This window comes from Tupaia chinensis, unplaced genomic scaffold (genome assembly GCF_000334495.1).
Source record: "Tupaia chinensis unplaced genomic scaffold, TupChi_1.0 Scaffold000688_1, whole genome shotgun sequence".
NCBI classification, from domain to species: Eukaryota; Metazoa; Chordata; class Mammalia; order Scandentia; family Tupaiidae; genus Tupaia; species Tupaia belangeri.
Genome location: NW_006160211.1, coordinates 5,981,447 through 5,992,565, shown reverse-complemented (window position 1 = coordinate 5,992,565; position 11,119 = coordinate 5,981,447). Strand labels below are relative to the sequence as shown.

The 11,119-nt window shown below is 40.7% G+C and overlaps 1 protein-coding gene across 2 annotated transcripts in view; it reads left to right on the top strand.

Annotated features, from left to right (window-relative positions):
• Window positions 1-21: 21 nt before the first annotated feature.
• The window catches only part of WDHD1 (WD repeat and HMG-box DNA binding protein 1), a 71,952-nt gene continuing 60,854 nt past the window's right edge, over window positions 22-11,119 (top strand). The window contains exons 1-3 of one of the 2 annotated variants that reach the window (XM_014592437.1): window positions 22-100; window positions 272-411; window positions 10,962-11,073. In XM_014592437.1, coding sequence (XP_014447923.1) covers window positions 335-411; window positions 10,962-11,073 — 189 coding nt within the window. In that variant the 5' untranslated portion in view covers window positions 22-100; window positions 272-334. Of the gene's footprint in view, window positions 412-10,961; window positions 11,074-11,119 lie in introns of both variants that reach the window. The other variant, XM_006160567.3, reaches the window with a different exon arrangement.

The window sequence follows — 11,119 nt, the reverse complement described above, 5'->3', positions numbered from 1 at the left end:
CGCGCAGGCGCAGTGAGGAGAGCGCTCTCGAGCGCGGGAATCGGCGCTGCGCGGGCGGGTGCTTTCTGCTCTCCTTAGGGGTGGAGGCAGCGTCTCCTCCGTGAGTCCTCGTTGCCGCAGCCGTCACCGCACCGAGGACACGCGTATCCCCTTTCCCGTTTAATGACTGACAGACCTTTTGCTTTATCTTGCTTGTGCGGTTGGGGTGGGAGTGACAGGGCTGCGAAGAGCGTGCCCGGAGAAACGACTGATCTGTATTCTTCCCCTTCAGCTTTCCCCTCCTTTTAAATACGGAGACGCGTTTGTACAGTAGTTCAAATAGGTAAAGAAAAAGATGCCGGCCACGCAGAAACCGATGAGATATGGACATACAGAAGGACACACGGATGTCTGTTTTGATGATTCCGGGAGGTAAGATTCTTTGAGAAACAGAACGTTTCAGGTGTGTTAGAACATTGGTTCTCTTTCAGTCTTGAATGAGTATGCAGTCGGTCGAAGATACTCGTCTAGATATGGAATAATGTTGAAAACTAAATGTCACATATATTCCCATAGATTCATTTTTTTTTATTCAGACTATCATGATTGTTTCATGGATCAAAAAAGTCTTCCCGAAGAGTTGGAAAGATGTGAGTTCCTCCCCTCAGTCCTCATTTTTCCCTTCTCAATCACTCACATTATGAATGTTGTCAGATCACTAGATACTGCCGCCTTCGTTTCAGTGGCCCTTTCTATTTAGTATTAATAGATTCTCCCTTGGTTTTAGTGATGCTATTTTTTTCTTTCTTTTTTTTTTTTTAAACTATGCCTTTTGTTATTTACATTTTTTAATTTACTTTCTCTGCTTGATTCCTAAATGGTCACATTTTCCTAGGGTTATTCTAGTCCTTTTTTTATTTCTAAATCTCATTTTTATGCAGTACTGTCCAGTTGTGTGGCTTCCAGTGTCACTCCTATATTGTTTGATTCATTGAAACATTTTTGAGTGTCCTACTCTACTGAGGATTAAAAACACAACAGTGCAAAAAAGGCACAATCTTTTCTATCATTGAACTTAAGGTCTTTAGGGTATTGAGTGCAAATTACTCATGAGAACAAATTATATTTACAAAGGCACTTAGAGGGACCAACAGATGGTGTAATGGTTATATCGCTGAACTTCCGCGTAGTTGACCTCCGTCAAGTCCCGGACCCAGTGGCTTAAAACTCACTCCAGGCACCTACCTGTGAGTGGGTGCCCAAAATCCTGAGAGGAGAATGGAGGAGAAGGGATTGCGGCATGGCCATCTCCCCCGGGGAGTGATTTCTTGCTTTGTGTCTCTGCCTTTCCAGCAAACCCATGCACTCTAGCCAAAATCTCTCAAAAAACAATTGCACTTAGATATATTAAGTGATATGGGCAATGAGAAGTATACAAGAGGACGCTAATCTAGTTTAAGGAGGTAGGGAAGGCTTTTCTCAGGAACTGTTTCTTGAACTAAAAGCTGAAATTTGAATAGACATTTAAAAAAATGGGTGGTGGTGGAAGTAGGGTGGTAATGTTAGTATTCCAAGCAGAGAGAACACTATATACAAAGGCCTCTTAGGGACATGGACCATGGCATGCTCAAAGAATTAAAGCTAAATGATATAAAAATGTAGAGTGTGTGTGCAGAGATTTATGAGAGAGGGATCTGTGAAGGTAGGCTGTGGGTGTCTTAGCCAAGGCCTTCTGGGCTTTAAATCCATTTTTCTGTTATAAATGAATACTGCAGATGAGGCAGTTTATGAAGAATAAAGGTTTATTCAGCTAATGATTCTGGAGGTCCAAGGTCAAGGATATTGAATCTGGTGAGAGTCTTGCAGGTGGGGACTCTACAGAGTATGAGATGACACAGGACATTTCATGGCAAGAGAGCAAGAGTGTGTGTCTGGGGGCCAGCAGGTGGCATGGTAGTTGAAGTGCTAGATTCCCACATGGCCAACTGCTGTTGGATTCCTGGACCCAGGGGCTTGAAAAATCACTCTGGGTACGTGTGTATGAGTGTCCAAAATCCTAAGAGAAGGATAGAGGAAGAAGGATTGTAGGATGGCCATCCCCCAAGTGGTGATTTTTCACTTTTCTGCTCTCTAACAGGTGCACACACTCTATGGCAAAACCCTAAAAAAAAAAAAAAATGTGTATCTATGTTTCTCTTCATTGAAAGCCACCCATATAATCAAAGAGCCTTACCTTGATGACTTAATCTAATCCTAATTACTCCCAAAGGATGTACCTTTGGATATGCCATATTCCGATTAAGTACTCACCTCTTACTACCATTATAATAACAAGCAAATTTCAACACGTGAATTTTCTGTGTTTCTTTTTTTTTTGGAGAGATTTTCACTGTAGGGCGCGTGCGCTCGCCAGACAGACAGAGAGAGACATAGAGACAGAAAGCGAGAAATCACCCCCCAGGGGGGATGGTCACACCGCAATCCCTTCTCCTCCATTCGCCTCTCGGGATCTTGGGCACGCACGCACACGCGCCCGGCGTGAGTTTTTTAAGCCACTGGGTCCGGGACACGAACCGCGGTCGACCACGTGGGAGTCCAGCGACATAGCCATTACGCTAACTGCTGGTTCCCAAAAGGTTAATTTTCTGGAGACACATTCAAACCACAGCAGTTTTATTTTATTTATTTATTTATTTTGGAGAAGGTTTTGCTATAGGGCGCATTCGCTAGCCAGACAGACACAGAGAGACAGAGAGACAGAAAGCGAGAAATTACTCCTCAGGGGGGATGGCCACGCCGCAATCCCTTCTCCTCCATTCTCCTCTAGGGATCTTGGGCACGCACGCACACGCGCCCGGCGTGAGTTTTTTAAGCCACTGGGTCCGGGACACGAACCGCGGTCGACCACGTGGGAGTCCAGCGACATAGCCATTACGCTAACTGCTGGTCCCCAAACCACAGCATTTTTATTAAGAAATTTTGTTTTTATCCTAAAAGCAGTAGAGGGTATTTAGGTTTGAAGCAGAGAGTAGAAGGAGAAAGTGAGAAAGCACCATCTAGGGGTGATGGCCACATTGCAGTCCCTCATTCTCCATTTTCTTGGGAATTTGAACACGTGTACACACGTATCTGGTGTATTTTTTAAGTTACTGGATCTGGATTTTTTTTTTTTTTTAATTTTTGCTATAGGGTGCATGTACTTGCTGGAGAAACAGAGAGAGACAGAAAGCAAGAACCCCCCCTCCCCCACAGGGGGGGTTGGCTATGCTGCAGTCCCTTCTCCATTCTCCTCTCAGTATTTTGGGCATGCACGTACATGCGCCCCTCATGAGTTTTAAGCTTCCAGGCCCTGGACTTGAACCAGGGTCGGCTACGTGGGAGTCCAGCAATGTAACCATTATGCCATCTGCTGGTGCCCCAGTCTGGAATTCTAACCATGTAATTGGCCATGTGGGATTCAGCTGCCTAACCACCATGCCACAGCTGGCCTAGATTTTTGTTTTTAAGAAGATACATGGAGGATGAATTGGAAAAGGAACAAGATTTAGAGAGACGATTGGGAAATACTTGTATTAGTCTGGTTGACGGTGATGGAAGCTTGAACTAGAATATAAGGGTGCAAAATAAACAGGCTACATTAAGGAAATATTTTAAAGTAACAGGAATTGGTGGTATCAGGGATAAAATCTACATTTCTGAATGTTACAGTTGAGGAAATGATATTTTTACAGATACACTTGAAGAAGATCCTATATCATATAGAGCAGGCAGTAGAGATTATGAATTTACATTTGGACATGGCTAATATGGGATTTCTTTGAGATTCAACAAGAGCTACCCAGAAGACAGGTGATTACATGGGTCTCCAGCTCAAATAAAAAGGTGAGCTGAAGATAGAAATACTATATTATTCTTTAGCTGATACCTCCCATAGTTCAGCACTGAGGGCCTTGCTAGGAATCTAAATGTGGGAGTTACTGGTATTTAGGTGGTTTTTAATGTTATGCACTTGGATGAAATCACCTAGAACAGAGTGAATATAGATTAAAAAGTTCAAGGGATATGCCCTGTAGTACTCTAAAAAGTTTAAAGATCATGTTGGAAAAGGATCCAACTAAGGAAACTAAGAAGGAGTGGGTGGCAAGAAACGTAGAGAACCAAGAGGGGGATGGTTAGAGGCTACTTGCTGGCCCCTTAAAAAGTATCTTAAAACTTTTTTTCCCTAAAAAACATCTGTGGGACTAGATGGTGGTACAGAGTTAACACACAATTCTCTGAGAGGTTGATCAACATGAGAAAGTTCCAGGTTCATGTTCCTTTCTGAAGACTTTGGGTACTCTGGGCATGCAAGTGCCCATGATTCAGGCCTACCTAGAGCTGGTGGTTGGTTGTGGCATCAAGACTCAACTAGGGGGACCAGCAGTTAGCGTAATGGCTGTGTCGCTGGACTCCCACGTAGTCGACCGCAGTTCGAGTCCTGGACCCGGTGGCTTAAACTCACACCGGGCGCGTGTGCGTGCGTGCCCAAGATCCTGAGAGGAGAATGGAGGAGAAGGGATTGTGGCGTGGCCATCCCCCATGGGGGGTGATTTCTTGCTTTCTGTCTCTCCGTCTCTGTCTGGCAAGCGCACGCGCCCTATAGCAAACCCCCCCCCCCAAAAAAAAGACTCACCTGGGGCTGAACTTTTTCTTTTGTTCAAAGAAATAAGTTTAAAATAATTTTAAAAATATGTTTATGACATTAAAACATTTAAAAATATTTCTCCATTGATTATCTAAAAATTAAACATCTAAACATTAACATAAGAGAATTATCATTCTTAATAGATGTTCATGTACTTAAATGAATTTTTTTACCCTGTCTTGTGGTATTGCTGTTCTGAAAAATGTATATTTTTCAATATAGTGTTATTTTAATTTTTTTTGAAAATTTTTTTGCAATCTTCTTTAGAATTGTAGTTTTAGAGGCCAGCAGGTGGTGTGGTGGTTAAGGGCACTAGACTCCCACATGACCAACCACAGTTCAAGTCCCAGACCTGGTGGCTTGCTTTCTCCCTGCCCCTCTCTCTCTGTTAAATTAAAATAAATAAATAAAAATAATTCTTTTTTAAAAATTGTATTTTTAGCCAACTAGATTGAAGTGAGATCTTCAGTTAATTTTTTTCTTTAGACCATAGCATTTTAAAGAGAAATACTCCCTTTAGAGTTAAAGTAACTGGCTAATACCTAGTAAATTCTACTAACTAGAAGAGTCATAGATTTTACAATTTTATTTTCATTGAAATGGGTGAATATTTCAGCCTCTGTATTATTATTTTTTTTTTAGAGGTTTTTGCTACAGGGCATGTGTGCTCGCCAGAGAGACAGAGACAGAAAGTGAGAAATCACACCCCAGGGGTGATGGCCCTGCCGCAATCCCTTCTTCTCCATTCTCCTCGCAGGATCCTGGGCACACACGCACATGCGCCCAGCGTGAGTTTAAGCCACCGGGTCCAGGACTCAAACCGCGGTAGACTACATGAGAGTTCAGCGACATAGCCATTATGCTGACTGCTGGTCCCAGCCTCTGTATTTTTGTAGGTTCTGTCTTTTTATCTCCTTTTATGGTACTCATTTTTAGTAGGATCTTCAATATTTTTAAAGACAAAATTCACCATCTTTTTATGATTCCTTTGAGTGTTTCTCAAATTATAAGTCTGCTCTTTTTCATCCTGGCATAGAACATACTTTTATACAATTAAAAATAGGAGATCCTGGAACCAGCAGATGGTGTAATGGTTATGTTCCTGGCCTCCCATGTAGTTGACTGTAGTTTGGGTCCCGGATCTGGTGACTTAAAACTCACACTGGGCATGTGTGCATGCAGGGCCAAAATGCCAAGAAGAAAATGGAGGAGAAAGGATTTTGGCATGGCCATCCCCCTCGGGGGTGATTTCTCGCTTCTGGGCTCTCTGTCTTTCTCCAGCAAGTGCATACACCCTATAGCAAAAATCTCTCTTAAAAGAAAAATTAGAGTTCCATCCAAAGATTCTTCCCACAAATCAAGATATTCCAAAGAGCAGTTACAGGATTTCGAAATTAAATCATTGACCATTTCAGCTTTTCATGTGCAATTTGCTCCATTCTTGCTCGCTTTCATAGGGATAGATTTCAGTGTCTTCCTGTGCATGAGCTTTGCTTTCATTAATTGGATTTCACTAAAAGCTTCAAAGGCTCAAGTTGAATGCTTTGATTTAAGATTTCTCACTGTTTGGGACTTTATCCAACTAATTTAGAGGACTTGTTTCTGATAATAATGTCATTTTTATAGGATACTTGCTCTTTAAAGGCTCAATTTTTTTTTTGGAGAGGTTTTTGCCATAGGGCACATGCGCTCGCCAGACAGACAGAGAGAGACAGAGAGACAGAAAGCAAGAAATCACCCCCCAGGGGGGATGGCCACGCCGCAATCCCTTCTCCTCCATCCTCCTCTCGGGATCTTGGGCATGCACGCACACGCGTCCGGCGTGAGTTTTAAGCCACCGGGTCCAGGACGCAAACCGCGGTCGACTACGTGGGAGTCCAGCGACATAGCCATTACGCTAACTGCTGGTCCCTAAAGGCTCAAATATTTTAAAAATCTAATTAGTGATGGCCAGAGAGAAAAAACAGTGCCTATAATAGTAATAGTCTTGTGTATTTAAAATCAGTCTGTTACAAAAATCATACTTAGCTACTCTGGATATAAATAAAATTATCTGAAAATTTGACAAAGATGTTTTCCTTTTTAACTGGTACATTACTACTGCTCATTTGCACACAGTAATGAATTATTCCAAGTTCAAGTATTTGTGTGTTTTATATTTCTCTCTTTAATTACCAGAGAGAGGGACTACTTTCCAGTGGACGGTGTCACACCACATTCCATTCTCCATCTCTCCATCCTGTTAGGAGTTTGAGCATGTGCATATGTGAGCCAGGTGTATTTTTCAAGCTGCTGGAGCCAGGACTTGAACCACAGCTGACCATTTAGGATCTGCCTCCTTTAACCTCTAGGCTCTAAGGCCAGCTCTTACAGATTTCTCAATATACTAAGGACAAAGGATTATTGTTAAAATGAAGAATTTTAGGACAGCCCGTGGTGTGGCTGACCTTGTGGTTCAAGTATTAGACCCCATGCTTGAGAAACTCACTGGACGCAAATGTCTCTGTGCCCAAAATCCCAAAGGAGAGAGAAATAGAAGAGAAGGAATTATAGTGACCAAACCCTATGAAGAGTGCATTCTCACCTTTTCCCCACCCTACACCCTCTCTCTTTGTTTCTCGGATGAGTACACGCATCCTGTAGCCAAAAAAAAAAAAAAAATTAATGAAGAATGTTATCTTTAGCCTCAAACTTTTCAAATGAGTTTAAATAGAATTTCTAATAACATTAGATGTTTCACTTTCAACAGAATAAACTTTCAGAAGGTTTACTTTATTTCCATGAACTGGCATGAGAACAAAATCTTTATTGCAGTTAATCTGACTGATTTTTTTGTTTTAAACCTCTGATGATATTGATATGAAGCCAGTGTCATTTAATTGTTCGAAAAATTTATTTTGCCAGTGGAAACAACATATTAATAGTCATTTTACTTCATATGTATAGTAGAAAATTTGGAATAGAAAATGAGCAAAATTTGATTAGAACAACTGACATGTTTTTCCTTTACTTATTAGTATTATTTTTTAAATTTGCTATAGGACATGTGCACTCACCAGAGAGAGTGAGAAAGCAAGTCACCAGGTTTGGGACTTGAAGCATGGTCTGCCATGTGGTAGTTCAGCACCTTAAGTGCCATGCCTCCTGTTGGCCCCGACATTTGTTTTGTTTTTGTTTTTTTTTTTTTTTGGAGAGGTTTTTTTTGCTATAGGGCACGTGCGCTCGCCAGACAGAGAGAGACATAGAGACAGAAAGCGAGAAATCACCCCCCAGGGGGGATGGTCATGCTGCAATCCCTTCTCCATTCTCCTCTCGGGATCCTGGGCACGCATGCACACACGCCCGGCGTGAGTTTTAAGCCACCGGGTTCAGGACGCGAACCGCAGTCGGCTACGTGGGAGTCCAGCGACACAGCCATTACGCCAACTTCTGGTTCCCCCGACATTTGTTTTAATGCTGCACTGTCCAATAACTTCTAGCCGCATGAAACTATTTAGATTTAAATTAAAATTAGCTAAATTAAAAATTCAATTTCTTGGGACCAGCAGATGGTATAATGGTTACATTGCTGGACTCCCATGTATTTGATTGCAATTTGAGTCCCAGACCGGATCGCTTAAAACTCACATCGATCACATGTGCATGCATGCCCAAAATCCCAAGAGGAGAATGGAGGAGAAGGGATTATGGCATAGCTATCCCACCGGGGGGAGGGGGGTGATTTCTTGCTTTCTGTCTCTCTATCTCTCTCTCTCCAGTGAGTGCATGCACCCTATAGCAATAAATTTCTCTTAAAAAGAATTCAATTTCTCAGTCACATTAACCCATTTCAATTGCTTGTACTAGATATAGATGGTCATATGACCATCACCTTATTAAGAGTCATGCTTGGGGGAGTAGCAGGTTGCGTGGTGGTTAAGGTGCTGGACATTCCCACATGGCTGACCATGGTTCAAGTGCTGGACCTGGTTGCTTGCTTTCTCACTTTCTCTCTCTCTGTGTCTCTCTCTGGTCAAAATAAAATAAGTAAATGAATAAGTAAAATTAAAAATAAACAATTATTTTAAAAAAAAGAGTCATGCTTGAAAAAATATACACTCACCCTCTGCACTTGTAGCACAGATTTTAGGCAGTCTTCTCAAGATAACTGCTGACATTTTAAGTAGATACTGATGCTTCATCAGGAGTTTTGTCTTCTGGATTTTTGGGGTTGGTGTTTTCACTACACTCCTATGGTAAATGTGAACTAACATTTTGTTTGTATTATATTAGCTTGTCAGAAAAGTCATGTTTTCCTATGTAAAAATGCATTATTACTTTTCTGACAATCCAATATTTTCTTTTCAACTTTCCTGAGAAACAGATGTTTATTATTTACTTTTTATTAATCATCATTTGATTTGTTTTAGTTTATTATTTCCGATGAGGTTATATTTTTTAGTTTTTGTTTTGCAAAATTGGAAAAGCATAGCCAAACAATACAATTTAAACATAGTTATTAAGACAATACTTGATAAGACCTCTGTAGAAAGCATTGAGACTGTACTTAAAGCTCTTTACAGGGGACCAGCAGGTGGCATGTTGGTTAAGGCACTGGACATTCCCACATGCCTACCACAGTTAGAGTCCTGGACCTGGTGGCTCGCTTAGTTTTTCTCTCCTTTTTATTTTTTTTTTCTCTCTCTCTGTCTCTCTCTGGTCAAATGAAAATAAATGAAGAAATAAATAAAATTAAATAAATAATTATTTTTTAAAAAAAAACTCTTTGTAGGCCTGCCTAACTATTTCCTGCCTTTATTTTTCACTAATCCCATGATATTTCACTATAATTTCCCATTGTTTCCACTAGCTGGCACCTACAACTTTGCACATTTTCCTTGGTGCACCTGCTGATACACCATAGGAACAGCAACATGATATACTTCTCCCTGCAATGCTGGAGACTGAAAGAAGTCTGAATTTGTTTTGATTTTTATTAGTGAATGCTTCACTTTGTCCTTGAAAGTATTTGATAAGCTGGATCTCACAGAGCAGCCTCAGTTCTAATCCCCCACCCAGTCAGCCTGAAGCATGCTGGACATGTGTTCAAGTGTGCACAATCCAGAGGGCTGGAGAACTGGAGGAAGGGGGATCATGGTGTGACAACATTCTTTGGAAGATGCTTATCTTACTTCTCTTTGCATGTGTGCACATGCTCTATCATGAGTGAAGGGAAAAAAAGAAAAGGGGTGGTGGGTTATGACTGGTTGTTTTTCATATTCAACCATGTATTAAAATGAGATATAGTGCATATATGTTACAGTTAGTAAGCAAGACCATGGCAGAGCTGGAAGTACAACAAGGAGGTCTGCCAAAACTACTTACTCGGTTTTGATGAAACAGATATTAATGTATTTTAAAATAAAAAATCAAGGACAATGCCAAACCAACTGGATGCATAATCTAAGAGTATCCCAGGCAAACTGAAACCTGTGGTCCTTCTATCTAATTCCCATTGGAGTCCAAACTCCTTACTCTGACATTGAAGTGATCCTGAACAGCTTAACCTCAGGTTTCATTTACCTTCTTATTTCTTGGTAAACTCCCCTTGCTTTACTAACTTCATATTTTAGCTCATGTGGTTTCCTCCATTTGGAACTGTCCCTATCACCAGTCTGAGCATATCTAGTCCTGTTTATTCTTTGACCTCCCTTGACTTCCTCTTATAAATCCTGATTTTCCCAGGTGGAAATCAATTTTTTTCCCCTGGACATCCAGAGTTCTTTATATAGCTTCTTTTTTGCCACTTACTATGTACAATTTTTGTACTTTATTTTCTTCTTTGTATATAACTAGTTAGGACACATACTGGATGGATAAAAGAATAAAAGCACTCAGGACATGAGAGGTTTAAAATGAATTTTGACAGATACAGTTAGCCATTTGAATAGCTCATGTGGCCATCCATTTCTTCATTCAACAAACATTTATTAAGTTGTCAAGAGACTGCTTGGTGCTGAGAAAACAGTGGTGAGCAAGGCAGACATGGGCCCTGCTCTTGGAGAGATAACACATTAATTTTTCTTACATTATTGCAGTAAGTGACTTTATGCCAAAGAAGAACAGTAGAGAAATAAAACTCACTTTATTTTATAGACTAGGAAGTTAGCAGTCTTTGTTATTGAGTTAATGAGTATAAAATGAAAAAAATATTGGCTTCTTACCTTGATTTCATGAAAAAATTATAAATAATAAAGGTTGCATTCCAAAAATATACCTGAAACTGGGTGACTTTTTAATGCATGTGTTTCCTTTGCAGTTGTATTGTGACTTGTGGAAGTGATGGTGATGTGAGGATTTGGGAAGACTTGGATGATGATGACCCTAAGTCCATTAATGTTGGAGAAAAGGCGTTCTCATGTGCTTTGAAGGTAGCAAGAATAATTACATCATCTGATGTGAAATGATAGGTTTTTA